At 41.1% G+C, this 18,353-nt stretch overlaps 1 protein-coding gene across 2 annotated transcripts in view; it reads left to right on the plus strand.

Moving 5' to 3' along the window:
• Window positions 1-4,721: 4,721 nt before the first annotated feature.
• The window catches only part of NCAN (neurocan), a 305,419-nt gene continuing 291,787 nt past the window's right edge, over window positions 4,722-18,353 (plus strand). The window contains exon 1 of one of the 2 annotated variants that reach the window (XM_089670821.1): window positions 4,722-5,184. In XM_089670821.1, coding sequence (XP_089526947.1) covers window positions 5,162-5,184 — 23 coding nt within the window. In that variant the 5' untranslated portion in view covers window positions 4,722-5,161. The remainder of the gene's footprint in view (window positions 5,185-18,353) is intronic. The other variant, XM_089670822.1, reaches the window with a different exon arrangement.

Genomic DNA, 18,353 nt, shown 5'->3' on the forward strand with positions numbered 1-18,353 from the left:
GCTGTAGAAAAAAATGTCAAAAGCCAAAAACAGCAGCTGTAAAACCGTCTAGTGTGCATGAGGACTTTTAGTGACTTTTAGTTTAGTGAAGTGTAACACTTTTGGTAGTTAGTGATACTTTTGGTAGTTAATGTGATACTAAAGGTAAAATGTTTTTTGACTTAAAATAAAAAGGATAATATACTTACTTGCTCTCTGCAACAATATTGCACATAGCTATCCCTTACCTCCTTGGTGGTCCCGTGTTGGTGCTGTCTGCTACTTCTTCTTCTGAGTGCCCCTTTAGCAAGCTGTGTGCGGTGGGGCATCCGTGCGTGCACGTTCCTGATCCATGATGTGTGCATCCATAAACAGACATAGTGCTGGTAAGCCACTTCCCAGCTCCCTTCTTACAGAAGTTTGGCTGGAAGCCACAGGAAGCTATGGCTCCCACTGCTGCTTGTGTCCCCTGTGAGATCAGGACGAGAGGAGAATGGTGCTGCAGATGGGACATCTCTGGACCGTGAGAGTAGGCAAGTATGATTTTAGGGATAGGGTGGTATGATAAGTATGGCAGGCAGGGAATTCTTTAAGGTAAAAAACTATTTTGACTTTAGAACCACTTAAGGTCTTGCATTTATTATAGAGGCCTACACATTGGTCCAAAGCAAGGGAAAGCTGAGAAGCAAAGAGGGACAGTGGGATTATGTTCCAATTGAAGGACATTTGGAAGGTATGCCAAATCAAGTTTTAGCTGGAGACGGACCAGCATTGCATAGTGTGATTTTATCGCAGCCCACTTTTTTCCTTTTCCAATCTAGTCAGTTATTCTGCCTTGACTGTACACACCTATCACCTTGAGCTCCATCTATTATGTGTGTCTCTGACATCTTCCCTCTTTAATTGTCTACATTCTACTGTGTCTTACACAGCATCTCCGGAGCTTGTCTCCATCTATCCTTTCTGCCATCTCTCCTGACACATCCTTTTCTTTTGTTGTCATTTTTCAGCTCCAGCTCTAACTTTTGCCATTCTGTATTCCCCCCACTTAGCTAGGACTGTTCTGCCTGCCAATATTTCAGCAATCTGCTCCTAAGCTTTTATTTTATCCGTGTGAAAGTTTCTTTCTCCCCCGTGGAGTGGAATTCTTCCTTTTGCAGTGATTTCTTGCATTATTCTCTCACATCCCATGTCAGCAGCAGTTCAGCGTGCTTCTCTTGGCTTTCTTGTATATGCACAGTGTCCATTAAAGCTTCTGGTTAGCACGACCTCTTGTCTGCCCCCAGTCCTTCCATCCCTTTTATCTGTGGTCCTCTCTACTACGTGTACTGATCAATGACTCATTCTCCATTTCATGGACATGCCTTCTCTTGGCTCTCTAATTTTAATTCACAGATCAACGTTTCATCTCCTCTGTCTCCCTATAAATATTGCTTCTAATCCCACTGAATTTCAGTTCTCTGCAAGCAATGCTGTCTATTTCAGTCTGGCAATCATACTTGTCACCCTTGTTACCTGCATTATATACTAATCAAAAAATTTACAACTTATGGACTGGGATTTTTTTAGGCACCATGGACTGCATTATATACTAAGCAAACAGCAAAGTGTGGTAACAAGGCTTCTTGCCTGGACCCTGGCAGTCACGCCACATGCCAAGGTATTTTGTTCAACTAGATCTAAAGCACATCGTCTTTTTTATTTTGAAGTAGGGAATTATTGGAACCCCTGTTTCTAAGTGGGGAGATTTTCTTCCACTTCCTGTCCTAAAAAAAAGAACAGCAGTAAGTGAGAGGTTGTCTCTCCAAAATATGCACCCAAAGAGTACCAGGAAGGAAAATTTTACATAGCTAGACAACTATGCATATACCATACCTGTGGGATCTCTCTAGAAGTGTCAGGGTACTGTCCTTAGTAGAGGTGCATGAAGACCTGGCATTGCTGTCAATACTTTACATGGCCTTTACAGGAAGGAAAATTTTACATAGCTAGACAACTATGCATATACCATACCTGTGGGATCTCTCTAGAAGTGTCAGGGTACTGTCCTTAGTAGAGGTGCATGAAGACCTGGCATTGCTGTCAATACTTTACATGGCCGCAAGAATGTGCACTAGCGCACAACGGATGTGTGCCGGCACACAGCCATGCATGCTGTAACCCCAGATTGGCGCCAAACAGCCTTTATAAGGAAGCCAGTCATCCTCTATGATCTCTGCTTGATCTTCACCTCTCCAGTGCATTTGTTTCTGTGAAACACTTGCATCTGTGGACACTTACTGACTCTGGACCTGTCTTCTGCATGCCTCCTGATCTGTCCAGCTTGTTTAACAGACTTTTTCTCTCATCTCCTGCATATGACCATGCCTATCCTTCTAACTATGCTTGCTCTTGTGCACACCAGGTACCTGAACTCAGCTTTTAACCAGCTTCTCTACAGATAACCGGCATTTCCCTATTTACATGCGATCAGATGTGATTGGACACAGCTGATCACATAACCAAACCGACATCTTCAGCTCTTTCCGTTGATCAGTGATCCGCTGTGTCTGAAGGACACAGCGCACCACCGATCGCCACGCTGCGCGCCCCCGGAGTCGCACATGCGCGGTTAGAATGGGAGGACGTCATATGACGTCCTCCCAGAACAAGAGAACTGCCTTGCGCCCGTCATTACCTTATATGGCAATTAAATATATTTTAAAAATATTCTTCCCAAATTTATTGACATATATTTAAAATACTACAATGTTGGCCGTATTCAATATATTTAAAAATATATTTTTATATATATATATATATACATTATATATATATATATATACTGTATGTTGAAATGCATTTTTTATACATTACAATGTATATGAAAAATATTTAAAAAAATATATCTTTTTTAAATATATTCTGTATAAATATAATATAATATATATATATATATTTATATGTGTATATATATATATATATATTTTTTTTTTTTTTTTTTTTTTTTTTTTTAAATATATTGAATACGGCCAAAATTTTAGTATTTCAAATATATGTCAATATATTTGGGAAGAATATTTTTAAAATATATTTAAAATATATTTTTCTTCCCTATGGGTTGAAAAACTAAAAGGCAGGTTTGATCCACCCGCTGGATTGTATACAATTTTTTAGCAATTCATAGGCATTTTGCCAAGGCACCCCTGAAGAAACCTGAAGGTACATGGTTGAAAAAGGCCATTCTAGAAGGATCTCACAGGTATGGTATATGCATAGTTACATTGGTCCACATTGGTCTAGCATATGTCTGTATGGTGAGATGATACAGTGTAAGAAACATCCCTCCACAGTAATGCCCTTGGTAGTAACTAACAGCAACTACAATGGGAAACATTTGGGAGCAGCTGTGCATGGCAACCACCCAGCTTCCATTTCATTTTCAAAGCTTAAGTCTTGGTTCACATCTATGCAATTTCCTTGTACTGCATTTGTGTGGGCACAGCAGCCATTCATTTGAATGGGCTGCTGTACCTGTGGGAAACACTGGGAAAAGGTCCCTGCACATTTTCTAAAATCCCAATCTGCATAGTGGTATGTGTATCCATCATGGGAAAATGTACTGCAGTTTCCATTGTATGGGGGTGTCATTAGGAATTAATGGCACCCCCGCGTGTCTGCTAAACAGCAGCATATTTTTGCTGCGGGTGTGGGAATGCATGCAATTTACATACATTCCTGCACCCGCACAATTATGAACCAAGCCTAACTGAACAATCTGAACATAGAAGCCGATTGGTTACTATGAACAGCTGCTCCAGATTCTGGTTGCTCCAATTTTAGTAATTCCCACCCCCCCATTCTATCTTTCACTAAGGCTGGCCATACATTTTGCAATTTTCTTGAGATTTGTGGTTTAGATTTAACAAATACCATGCAATAGGAGGTCAAAACTGACAACACTTTCAATTGTATCCAATTAGGCAGGCTCCTGCACTACATATTTGAAGTAAATCTAAAGGAAATTGGGCAGAAATTGGACAGAAAATTGTATAGTGTATGGCCAGCCTAACTCCAGCAAAGTAGAAGCTCGCTGCTTTCCATCAACCAGTTTGCATCTAAACCGCTGAGCTTCTAAAAGGGATCTGTGTTTGGATTGCCTTTCAGAGCCATTTGACAGACAGTAAGGAGGCAGTGTGAAACCTCACTGCCTGTTTTAATCTCACAATTGCTGCACCAACACACTGAAACTGTATGCATTGCACATGGTTGTGGGTGGGGTGATTAAGTCGCATTTGTTGGGCTTATGGCTTGCTGAATGTGAAAGGAGCAATAGTTTTTGCAGCTGACGCAAAGTATTACAACCGCGTCATGTAAACACCCCTCTCCACTGCAGTTGAGGGGGTGCTAAAAACGCAGTTCAACCACTTATTTCTAACGCTCCCCCCCCCCCATAGCAAGTCTATGTGAGCTTTTTTTGCACACTGAAAAAGGTCTGTGCTCTTTGGACTGCCTTATTATAAGCATACGTTCCATATTTTCTATCAAACCCACGTGTAATTAATTAGGCTGAGAGCAGCAAGGGTTAACGGCATCAGAACATTTTTTGGCTGAAAAATGTCCAGTGGCTGTTGGTTAAAATAAATACCAAAACAACAACTTCACTGAAGCCACATTGATGATCTCCTGGTGGTAACAATCCCCCTGCAGTGCACCACCTGGTCTGAGCACCAGCCTTGATTAGAAAGGGTGCAGATCCATTGGCACGCATGCTCACAGCAGCTGTCTCTTTTCTTCCCCAAAGCACTATGGAGTGAGCACAAGCTCTTCCTCTCATAGCCTATCGATCCCTGATGGGATGCTCTTTGACAAGGAAGGGGATGCCCAAGGGTCCTGAGCGTGCAGCCCATAAGCTTAGCCAGACCCCCCTTCCCAGCCTGCAGATATGAGACGAGAGTGAAGATGCAGTGGAGCTGTATGCCTGTTTCATGCACACACCCCTTCTAGGAACTGGCTTTCCTGCAGCATCCCTCATATCTGGTACCCAAACAGACCTGGATGCCTGACCTGCCTCCTACCTTGCTTCCCTCTTCCACCTCCCTGTACCTCTTCTCATTGCTAGCCCCCCCTGCGCCCTTCTGCCTGGCTCACAGCAGCTGCATATCGGAAGGGATTGTCAATGAATTCCTGAAGACTTTAGAATATGGATCCACAGCGTCCATGCAGGTAATTATTAAGCCTTATTATATATCCCTTTCTGTGATCTGAGCTTTCATTAACTGACACTCACATGGAACAAATAACACCCTTATTTATTTAGGATTACAGAGGGCTAAGTGCTTTCAATTGTCCTTCCAAATTCCCCTTGGTGTCTATTGATGCGCTGTTGTAGCCGATAGGTTTTAATAGAATTTCTGGTGTGCTCTATCGTTTAACAAGCGTCTCACACTTTAGATAATCCCTTCCTACTTTTGGGAGGTTTAAATTACATTTTGATTATTATTATCGATACTCATTTTTATTTCTCTTTGTATTCAGTACAGCAGAAGGTCATTAATTAAAAGTTAATGATATCAGCTTGTTCCTAAAGGCAATAAAAATAAATGATAACTAAAATAAAAAAATTGGTTCTTGTAAATGTAATCTGCACAAAATTGATCTCTACTATTGTTATTATCTAGAGTAGTAATAATTATTATTATTAGAAGTTCAGTTATCTAGCTTATTATAATATATGTGTGTTTTATTAAACTTAATATGAGTCCTACTTGCTGCACAATAGCACTGGTGATAGTCCAAAGGGATCAATCATGTAGTCTAACCTGCAGTTTAATTTGTTATTTCACGTGTGCTTATTTCATCTTTGCAGCCTTGAATGGAGATCATTCTCTGGGTTTTTGAAGCAGCTTCCTCTGTCCGCCTTTATGGGGGGTTTTTTCGAAGTAAACCAATGTGGGTTTTTTTTGTCATTTGTTGGAAACAAAGATATTAATTCGAAAAGAGCTCTTTTTTTTGTTTTGTGTTTTTTTGCTGATCTATCTGCAACATGTTGCTGGAATATAGATTCCATGTTTGTTGTAGACGAGACTGCCCTGGGAAATGTCTGTAGAATACAGAATGACTTCAAAGTCATCAAGACAAAATGTACATAGATACATGTCATTTTTATGTACCTAGGGGGCTGGAAGGAAACCCATTGTGACAACAGAAAACCAATATAATTGGCATTTGTCACTCTATCTTTTCTTCATGTGGAGCAGGTGGACCATTAGATTCCAGTTGGCAGTCCTGCTGAAATTAATAGGGGGTGAGAAGAATAGAACGTGCACCATTGACTTGTGCCGCGTAATCCAGGGACACAGGAATTAGTCAGTGCTGCTGTTTTCCTTCCAGCTACAAGAAAACAGCAGCTACGAAGATAGTTGTGTACCTATACACTATGTGTGCACATTTGTGAATGTGTGTGTATATATATACATATATATATATTTATATATGTGTGTGTAGAAAATGCATGTATGTGAATTTTAATACTTGTGTGTGTGTTTATGTCATAAAAAAGATACGTAAATGATGCCATTGTTGACAATGCTTTCAAGTGCACATGTACCGTAGGTTAATAGATAAGGGGCCATTTGGCCTTTCCGCATTTTTTTTAAATTTTATTATTTTTTTATTCAATAGCCCAATTAAAATAATAGATGCGCACCAACCTAGCATTGCACCAGTGTGCATATATATATGTAGGAAAACAGAAGAATTCCTAGGTAATGGAAACTTGTCATGTACACAAAGTTAGTTACTGTAAAATTCCCCTGGCAAATTCTCAATATGGCCAAATTTGCTTCTTGGTTGCATTTCCCATTTGTCTTAAATACGTGATGAACAACACTGTGGGGATTAAGTGAGCCGAACACAGCACATTACTGTATAATAGGCATCCCATAAATCCTGAGAGAGAGGTCACTCAAGAGGGGATAGTATTATGAATTATGCATGCTGTAGGCTATTGCTGGTCCTGAACCTGAACAACGGCACATTCTAGGTTTTATTTAATAACATAGTACAAACAGCGCATAGCCCACTACAACCAGTCAGATATTCACTACTGGTGGAGCGTAATCAGAGAGTTGATTTCTGTTTGGTTGCATTAGTTGATTGCACTCACTTCACCCATTATTCTTTGTATGCGTTAAAGTAGTTTCTTGCCTGACATTATTTAAAATTTGCTTCCATGGGATGTCTTTTTAAAGGGAATGTACAGCTCTTTCAGTTTTATTCTATATGTAATCTTATGTACATATAATCTTTTCAATGTGTGTTAATGTGTTATTAACAAAATTGTTTTGTTGTATTGTTTGTAATTTATGAAGTGGTGAGCCACATGTAATCCAATTAGTAGCTACCGTGAAAACCCATCGGGTGGGCTCCACTGCCGATAAACATAATCCAAATAATAAGGATACAGTACAAATATTCTAGCAATTTCTTTTAATCTTTCAATTCAAATGCTGTACACAACAGAACTGGTGTGAATTTGAGAGAGTGGGATGCCTGAAACTGTTCTGTTGTACCAGTGTACTGCATTTGAATTAAAACATAAAAAGAAATTGCAACAGTACCTATGCCACATTCTTACCAATTGGATTATATTTTATTTGTAAATGCATATCGTATGTACATGAGAGTATCCACATTTGTGTGGTCCAAAAGTAGGTTCTGCTTTCTGCTTGGCAGTACTAGGCAATGGTTTTACTTTGAGTCAGCTGACTGATTGAAAGCAATGTTCTTCCTTTGTGGCTAATATCTCATCTCAATGGTTGTTAAGCAGACTGGCAGATTTATTGTAGTAGTCAACTCTGATTCTGGTGAAAATCTGAAATTCACTGCATTTATTACAATAATGAAAAAATTTATGAGCAGCCATGTAAAAATCATGTTATAATTAAAAGAGAAGTGCGGGCTTAAAAAAAACCAAACAAACACATCAGTCCGATGCTGTATCTGTTCCCCACCACCTCTAAGACAGAGAACCGTGCTTCAGTGCTGGTCAGTTCTTGGTCTTCAGTGAGCAGAGAGCCGGTGACTCAATCTCTGGCTCTCTTCCCTACCCTTCCATTGCTTACTGGAGTGCCGGGCTTGGGAGAGGACGGGAGTGGCTGGCTCAGGATCTCAGTGGTGCACTGAGAGACTGAGCCAGGTGCCAATCAGGCATCTGGTGTTCTGACATTATTGTCAGGATCCCTGCAGAGCCTGGAATGGCTCTGTGACGTCAGCTGATAGAGGACTTTAGCCTGCTGTTGGTTGAATCTGGGCCACAGGAGTACAGGCTTGAGTGCACTCCTGTGACCCACAGGAGAAGTATTGCCAAAATAGATTTGGTCAGACTTCTTCTCTAAGGCTAACACTGCAGTAGTTATAATATATACCCACTAAACATTCACTGTACTTTTTCCTTTGATTAGAAATCAGACATCATGGGGTTTATTTATTAAAGCTGGAGAGTCCAAAATCAGACTCCCTTCTGCATAGAAAACAATCAGCTTCTAACCTCAGCTTGTTCAATGAAGCTTTGGCAATGAAACCTGGAAGCTGATTGGTTTCTATGCAGAAGGGAGTCTGATTTTGGACTCTCCAGCTTTAGTAAATAAACCCCAATATATCCAATTGTTTCCTGGAGTCACCTATAGTTACATCCCTTTCTCCAGTCTTCTAGGGTCTCATAGTCTCTTGGAGTCTTCTTAAGTCCAGAGCAGGAAGGATTGGTTGGTGCAAGCGAAAATAAAAATCAGTTTTTTTTCTTGGGTCACCTACAATTATATCCCATTCTCCAAGCTTCTAGGGTCTCATGGAGTCTCTTGAAGTCTTCTGAAGCCTAGAGTAGGGAGGAATAATTTGTGGAAGAGTAAATAAAAAACTTTTTTTTCCTGGAATCACCTACAGTTTCACTCCATTCTTCAGTTTTCTAGGGTTTCATAAAGAATCCTGGAGTCTTCCACAGTCCAGAGCATGGAGGATTAACAGGTGAAAGAGTAAATTCAAATCCGCTAGACAATGATATAACACCTAGTTCAGAGCTGGGCACGGAAGTGTCTTCAGTCATTGCCTCCTGACCAGCATTGAGCACAGGGATGATTTCCAATTTGCTCCTTACAGATAAGTAAATGACATCACTGGTTACATGATAGCCTCAAGGATCATTAGGACCAGGGTTAGTGCAGGGTCAGGAGCCAATGAAGATATTTCCCTGAACAGCTCTACATGGAAAAAGCATGCTACTGTTACATTTGTTTCCTTTATTGTGCCTCCAACAATCTTTGTTAGAGCACATTCTTCTTCCCTATAGCCTGGCAATCTCTATGTTTTGGCAGTTTGTCTGTAAGATGGCAACGTTTCTAACACAGCAATGCTTCTAACATGGCAATGAAAATATATTTTCCATAATAATCAACATGCTATACGTGTTCATTGATGTGCCAGCAATACATTTATGTGCATAGTGTATATTGTATGCTACTATAGAGGTCCTTTGGAATCTTGGATCTGTGCTGTAACGTGAACCTGTGAGCCTTAATTTACATAGTTGGGGATTAGTTTCCTTTGCTTCCAACAATGCATGCAACAAGTTCTTTTTAAAGTGGTTCTAATTTCTAAAGCCTAAACATTTTGTACCTTAATGCATTCCCTGTATTAAGGTAAAACATTTTTAGGTAGCAGTATCACCTTCCCACCGCCACCTTATATTTACCAGAGTCCTCATTCGATTCAGAATTGTGACTGCCTGTAGTGGCTTTGTTGAGAGCAGCAGGAGCCATTGGCAGGTAACCAGAGGAAGTTTTGGGGCCACTCTGTGCAATTCCATTGCACAGAGCAAGTGAGCATAGCTTGTTTGTTGTTGAAAAAAATAAGAATTTACAATCACTTTATTTGGAAAACAAACATTAAAGTACAACATACATCTGGTGATCCTATGAGTCCCCTTCATTCCATTTCCTTTTGAGCATGCTAGGCGCAGAAGCAGATCCATCCTAGTGAGACTAGATTGTGTCTGTAGCTTGATGGCTACAGGATGTTGTGCCTACACATGGCGTGCCTGTACTTCTGTGGTCAGAATGCTTCTGACATGCCTTCCTCCCAGCCCTGTGCAGTGCAAGTAGCAGATGCTTGCAGGGGTGGACTGACAACTCATGGGGCCCCCGGGCAATAGGGGATCATGGGGCCCCTGTGTCCTCGCCCACACTCAAACCACACCAAAAAAAGCCTATGAAAGGTACCAGGGGCATCTCATGGGGCCCCCTACTGACCCTGGGCCCTCGGGCAGTGCCCAAGTACCCCAATGGTCAGTCCACCGCTGGATGCTTGGATATGTGACATCAGCACAATCTGCCAGTCATCACAAGGAGGTTCCCTGGGAAGCCAGGATGCAGCTCCTAACTGTCACACAGCCCCTTGCAAATAATAAATAATAAAAAAAGGTATTTATACTTCAAGGCTAGCCTTACACATTGAATCCATGGGCCAAACAAGAGAAGTCAAAAGACTACACAGCATGGATGGATGAGTCTGCAGGGCCAGCTATTGTATTCTGACAGTTACTGCTCTTGTGGCTGTCAGAATACCTGAGCAATGACTGTGCCTAATTGGCTTCAGTCACTGCTCAGCTGAGAATTTAAGGCATAGATCCTTCAATTTTTTTATCAAAGTTTGTTGATTTGGGCAGTGCCGAGAGGGCAAATCACAGTCTGTTCTTCTGAAAACATTTCCCCACAACTGCTAACTCTTAGGGCTGGTTTGAATTCGATAACTTCAACCCAGCCCTTGATCGCTAGCAGATGGAACAAATGGTACTATATGATGTAGTATGTATGTTGTAGCAATGAATCCCACAATTGCAGCATTGCGCTATCACTTGTGATTACTTCCACTACATCCAACTACTGTGTAGTATAAACTATTAAGAGCATTTTGTTCTATCCCATTTTTGTAGCTTTTAAACCACTAAAAAGCACCATTTCTAAATTTGGATTACCTCTGCCTGTGTGACAAATTTAATACTGTAAAGCAGGTCCATAAAATAAACTTTGTAATAAGCATTATACAGAGTAACTGCCTACAATAATGGCATGTGAAGTACTATAACAGAATATATAGTATTTTGTATTGTATCAATATGAGCTGCCTAAAATTGCAGTATATACAGTACCTACTGTATAGGCACCATTATGGTTTAGTCACATACCTTAACAGTCTGCTTTGTGCTTTTGTAAGTGAAGTGTGTTTTTTCTTTAACCTGTAAAGTGCTCTCTCACAATTATGCTCCTGTTATTTTTTTTATATTGAAAAGACAAGCATGTCCCAGAGGTTTTATCCCCCCCCCCTTCCTTTCTCGATCCATCTCTGTGCCCATTTGAAGCAGAGTTTTCCCCTCTTACTTTTCTCACAAGATAAACAGGTAGCAGTGGGAACCATTGGCTCCTGCTGCCGTTAATCAGGGGGGAACGGGGGGTGGTGCTGAGCCAGGCTGTGTATGTCTATGGACACACACAGCCTGGCTTGAGAGCATGCCTAAACACATGCCCCCATAGTAGCTGGCTTGCTACTGGGGTACTCGCTGAAAAGGAGGAGTGGAGAGAGATGGTGTGGGACCCCAGAAGATGAGGTAAGAGACCATTACAGAGAACACGCAAGTATAATATTTCTATTTTAGGGAAAAAATTGTGCCTTTAAAACCGCTTTGAAATTGTAATATATTGCATGTATCTAAACGCTATTTTTATTCTGAAAATTTACTACAGTGAAAGCCATTATGATTACTTAAAAAGAGATACTAATCCCCTCGAAAAAGAAATGAAAAAAAAAATAGGTTGCTGTTACTGCTTAAAAAATTGTTATCTGGAATTCAGCTTCAATTTGTTAAAGTGTTACTAAACCCAGGATCGTGCATTCATATCTGGAACATGGAATTATTTTAGTAAATTTAAACAGCTAAATACATTTTCTCATCAGTGGTATATAGCAGTCTTGTGATTTCTATTAGTGTTCAGCCGAGCACTGGTTAAAGCTTGAAGGATGAGTTTTTATTCTCCTCAGACTATCCTATGAGGCTGCATAACCCATGACCCTCTGTCTGGACAGCGCTGATAGGCCCTGTGCTGATCACATGCACTCTCCCAAGAAAAAAAACTAACTTTCTAGCACAGTGGTTCTTAACCTTTTTGGAGGTACTGAACCCCACCAGTTTCATATGCGCATTCACCGAACCCTTCTTAATTGGAAAAATAAAATATGATTTTTAAAATTCAAAACATAGGTATATATTTATACATAGGTGCACAAAATGAACAAAACCATTAAGAACAAAGAACAAAACCATTAAAACATGATTTTCACACAAAAACAAAATAATGAATATTTACCGCAAATCAGTGTGACTTCTGCTGTTGTCTTTCAGAGGCCAGTTCAGAAATGCGCGGTATTACCTTGGCAAGTGCCACTCTCATGTCATTTTCGCAACAAAGTCTGTTCCTTTTCTTCGTCTTTATGTCCAGCATCCTCGAAAAGAATTGCTCGCAAAGATATGTTGTAACAAACGGTATGAAAATTCATCCCCCATAGAAATTCATCCCCCATAGTAATTCATCCCCCATAGTAATTCATCCCCCATATAGTAATTCATCCCCCATATAGTAATTCATCCCCCATAGTAATTCATCCCGCATAGTAATTCATCCCCCATATAGTAATTCATCCCCCATAGTAATTCATCCCCCCATATAGTAATTCATCCCCCATATAGTAATTCATCCCCCATATAGTAATTCATCCCCCATATAGTAATACATCCCCCATATAGTAATTCATCCCCCATATAGTAATTCATTCCCCATATTAATTCATCCCCCATATTAAGTCCCCAAGTCCCCCCTGTGTCAATTCACTTACCTTTGCTCCGCGCGTTCCTCTCGCTGTATTCCCGCGCCGTTCCGGTCTTCAGGGCGGACTGTGAGAGGAGCCTAGCTCCTCTCACGTTCGTCACGCTGCCCCGCCTACACACATCCTGACAGCCAATCACTGGCTATCAGGATGTGAGTGGCAGCGAGACTGGCCAATCATTGCATTTGAGTCCCTGCCGCCCGAGAGGAGGGAGGGGAGCGGGCGCCCGGCACAGAAGAGCCGCGGCTTGCCGACCACTGGGCATGTCATCACAAATCATATGAGTCGGGTGTGGGTCACCTCCGCCGAACCCCCGAGACTGACTCACCGAACCCCTGGGGTTCGATCGAACCCAGGTTAAGAACCACTGTTCTAGCAATACACACATACTGAGCATGCACAGCTTGCCCCCAAGGCTCTGTTCTATCAGCAGATGTATTGGGGACAGTAGAAGAAGGGGAGGATCAGAGAAGACAGAATCAAACAGCCTTTTTACACAATGTAGAGGATTAACCCCTTAGGTTCTACAGTGAATATAACAAGCATGCTTTATTGCATATAAAGACTGATTTTACTGTTGTAGATTTAGTAACACTTTAGGTTGGACATATACACACACTTGAGGTGGATGGTGGAATGCCTCCCTGCGGGACATTGTATTTTGACAGTGGGACTCATTACTGCCAGAATACGCTGATCAAGGAAAGTTTTCCAGCATGTTCTTTTGACAGAAGTTGATCAAATGATTGACTTTTGTCAAGCAGAGATGACCACACACTGATAACAATTCAGCTGGTCCCTGTCAATCCAGACAAATGTTAATCAGTGTATGACCTATTATAGTCAAATCCATCAAAATCTGCTAGTACATCTAACACTACCCTCAGCCCAGATTGACAAAGCTGCTGTCCAAAGGTGTCTCTGTTGCTTCTCCAGTGCAGGGGAGAAACCACATGACAGGGAGTGTGTTACTGGCTGGATCACCAGATGAAAAGACAGATGAAAAAGCCTAAAACAAATGAATGCTGCTATAACAGACTAGTAATCTGCAGTATATAGAATTTTAGTTTGTGGTTTAATATTAACAATTTAATAACTAAAGTTGGAATTCCATGTAAATTCTAAAAACAACCTTCTGTCTATTTATGAATGCGCTAAATGTCACAACTGTATTTTTTTTTAACACTGGTTGTCTCAATATTATCTCTCCAAAATCCCCTCTGCACAGGGTATACCAGACTGTGAGTGGGATGCTCTGCACTGTAAGCCAATCAGGCTGTACGGAAAAGCGCTGCCAATCTACCATGTTTTCAGGTGCTGGGAGTGGAAGGCGGATGTGTTTAGTTGGCTTCCAGAAGTCTAAATAGCGTGAAAGTATTTTTTCGCAGTACAGTAAGCAGGACAGTGACACAGAAGGTTGCACAACTGCAACAGGAAATAGCAGTGTCCCTCTGTTGGCTATTTAGTCGGACAACAGTGCATGCAAAATAGGGGTGGTAGAACAGAATTACAGGTATTTCACCAGGTTAAACAGTCCCCCTTGAGGGTTTGAATTCAGTGCTGGCAAAGTAAAACAGTCCTACTTGGTTGGCATACTTAAAGCAGAATAAAGACAAAAAGCTACAGTCTCAGTTTACATACATATGCATAAATGGTCTTACCTAACAAAAAATGTGTAATCCTGTAAAACAAGGGTCTAGTTGAGTCAACCCTGTAAGACAGCACAGCCAGGTACTGACATGTATTTTGTCTGCTGTAGTTAAAGCAACACAGCCTGCAGAGCACAGTGTGAATACTCGAAGGCTCCATGTACATGAGCCTACCCTGGCCGCAGGAAAATACAAATTGTGTCAAAACTGTGGCAAAGCGCTTTAACCGCGGTACCACGATTTTGCCACAGTTTCACGTTTTCCCACGGTCGGTGGTCAAAATGTTCCTATCCTTAACGCGATTCTCCTGCGTTCAGGAGAGGGAGGTTTAACCTCACCTAAACGTGGAAGCTCCTAAACTCTGCTAAAAGCCTACAGTATGTGTACATGGTCACACAGGCTTTTATGGAGTTGAGTTTAGGAGCTGCCAAAAAATGGCAAAAGCTCCTAAACTTGAGTTTAGGAGCTGCTTGTATACATGGGTTCTTACGCCACCTGGGCCAGATAAGGGGAGAGGGCGATCAGGTGCAATACCCAGCTAGTTTCTCATCTGGGACTGTTCAATCAGCAGCTCTTGGGCCCCCTTGCTCAGGGATACCCTCAGGCAGCTGGGTGAAGAGAAGGAATCATCCGGGGTCTGAGGAGGTACATCTAAGAGCCTTTAGTGCTCTTCAAGAAGAGACTGTTGCTAATCTAAATCTTTGTACATAGTTGCTAAGGAGTTGTCCTCAAGCTCTACAGTTCCTCAGGCATCCCATATACTCCTAGACCCTATCTAAGTGTAACCACTCAATAAATTCACATAACCAAACTCGAGAACTGTTTACTGACTCTAGTGACTCTACAGCAGGTAGTGCTATCTACATTTGGATGCATATGGATGCAGGCAGCCGCAATTAACCAGTATGGAGAGCATGTTATGCCAATATACACTAGCAGAACACTAATTGATAGTGCAGAGACACATAGCTCTCTCTAAGCATCACAAAATTTGAAATCATAATTTAAAACACTTGACTCATGCAGAATGTAAGGGTACTAACTGAATCTTGTAAAGTCTGGACAACTAGTAATAATTATGATCTGGTTACAACAGGATCATGGAATGTAAAAGAGAGACTCTTTGGGTTTATATGTAGTGAATGAGCCTGGACACCCTCATAATTAGCCAACACCAGCATGTTTAAACCTTCACACCCCTATGTACATGCTATACATACTGACGCCAAGTTTCCTCTTCTTACTGTGCACCCTGACCAGAAAGCTGCTGGTGGTGTTCAAAAGTGCCATCAAAATGGATGTCCACAGGTCCATTTACAAACTGAGTTCTTTCAGTAAATCTGATGGGGAGAAGGTTTGTGTAATCCCTTTCCATAGTCAAGAAGAGAACAGGACAAAACTCTGGTTTACATAGGGTCTAGTCACCTCTGTGGCAGCTATAACTCCAATGTATAGACTACAAAGACTATATTAGTAATAATACTTATTATTATTCAAAAATGAATTATTTTTGCATTGTTATATAGCAAACATAGCTATCAGTTACTATTCTTTTGATAAAGGACAACATAGCGGTGACACATTCCGTTGAGAGATGTTTTTTTGTAAATGTGTGATGGGAACATACCGATATGATGCTGCAATATAAATCAATATTTTGCCAATATTATATAGCAACAATTATTAAGTGCAATAGCCTTTCTGATTGGATACAAATGTAACGGTTTGGTATAAGTAGGGTCTATGTTTGACAAATTTAATAAGGAGATTGTGCAAAATAGTACAATCAGAATGATTGTGGCAGCACAGTGGCTAAGTGGCTAGTACTTCCGCCTAGCAACACTAGGGTCATCGGTTATAATACACAGTAAACCACTGCTGGCCACACACAGCACATTTCAAACAGTATCAGCCTAGTTTTATCAAGTCAATATACTACCATGTGTATGGTCAGCAATACTGATATCGATTTTTTAGGTATCTCCAAATTTATTGTACATCTATGGCTTTATAATAAAAGTTAAATCCTTTTTAATAAAATTTAAAGTATATAAAGCATGGCTTTATAGTAAAGTATAATAAGCATAAGACAACCAGACAGAATGGGTAGGGAGTTCCAGAGGAAAGAGATGCTGTGGAGAAATCCTGGAGGCAAGCATGGGAGAAAATGATGAAGCTAGAGAATGGGAGGTATTGGGAGGAGCAAAGAAGGTGGTTTGGATGATATTTTAAGACAAGGTTAGGGCAGAGCTGTGAATGTTGTTGTAAGTATTTTCCATTTTATTTGTTGGGTGAGTGAATGCCAGTGGAGAGATTGACAGAGAGGGACTGCGGCCAGAGAATGGTTGGTAAAGTGGATGCGTCTTGCAGCAGCATTCATGACAGACTGCAGAGGAAATGGCCTGTGTAATGGTAGGCCAACAAGAAAAGAAAGTTGTAATAGTCATTGCAAGACATAACAAGAGAGTGCAGTAATAGCTTTGTGCTGTCACCTGCTAAGAAGGGGTGAATTTTTGAAATGTAAGGGAGGTGAAGGTGGCAAAATTTGGACAGTGACTGGCTGTGGGGCTGGAAAGAGTAGTAAGAATCCAGGATTACACCTAGCAACCTGGTATGAAGGGAGGACTAAAAGTTGTGCAATTCATCTAGATAGGAAAGTTGGAAGAAGGGACACGGGGGTGGGGGTGGTGGAGAATATTATGAGCTCTGTATTGGAGAGAGTGAGTTTGAATCAGATGGTATATTAGTGATGTGTGAAGAGACTCAAAGAGTGAACTCAAGAGCAAAGATATATATTTAGGTGTCATCAGCATAAATATGATATTGGAAGACATGGGAGGATGTCAACTGACCAAAAAAGGAGGTGTAGGTAGAGAATAGAATGGGTCTGTGGACAGAGGCTTGTGTGTCCCCTACAGAAAGAAGAAGACAAGAGGAGGAGATGAACTTGTAGGTGACACTGAAAGTGTGTTGAGATAGGTAGGAGGAGAACTAGGAAAGTATGTGCATAGAGTAGTGGCAGTTGGTTTGAGCCATGGTTAGTAAGCCATTAGTGAATTTTAGGAGGACTGTTTCTGTGGAGCATTGTGGGCGAAAGCCAGATTGTAAGTTGTCAAGAAGGTTGTTGTCAGTAAGGTGGTTGCTCAGATGGTTTTAGAAATTTGGCAGCAAATGGGAGCAAGGAATTAGGTTTTATATTGTTCAGACTGGTCTAGCAATGACTTTTTAAGTATGAGGGGGAAGACCTATGTATGTGTTAGAGGGGGGGTGGGGAAGATGTCTTCAGTGAGGGAGCGATTAAAGGTGTGACTTAGAGACTGTAGAATAGATCAAGTAAGTGACTGGAGTAGCTGTGAAAGACCAGGATCCAGAGGGCAGGTGGTTAAGTGGGCATCACAAAGAGGTTTAGCAACGCCCCCTGTGGTAATGTAGTCAAACTAGGAAAGTATTGAATGTGGTGATAGACAGGACATGTTAGGTGGTGGAAATGTTTAGAGAGATTTCACCATGAATTTCATCAATTTTTTTATTGAAATTATTGACAATCTCCTAGCAGTGAATGGGTTAGTGGGTGAAGGCAGTGGAGGACAAAGTAGAGAGTTAAAGGTAGAAAATAGTTGGGGAAGACTGCAAAAGAAGGTCTTAATAAGTGATTAAATAGGCAGCATGGAGGCTGGAATTGTATTTAAGGAGAAGAAATGTATACAGGGCAAAGTCTTGTAGGGATTTAGTTTTACACCAGTCTCTCGATAGCACATCTGTGTCTTTTGAGACTTCTAGTGTTGTCTGTTCTTTTGCTTTACCTGTGTTCAG

Source organism: Staurois parvus, unplaced genomic scaffold (genome assembly GCF_062004578.1).
Source record: "Staurois parvus isolate SC_StPar_1 unplaced genomic scaffold, SC_StPar_1.0 ptg000096l, whole genome shotgun sequence".
Taxonomy (NCBI): domain Eukaryota; kingdom Metazoa; phylum Chordata; class Amphibia; order Anura; family Ranidae; genus Staurois; species Staurois parvus.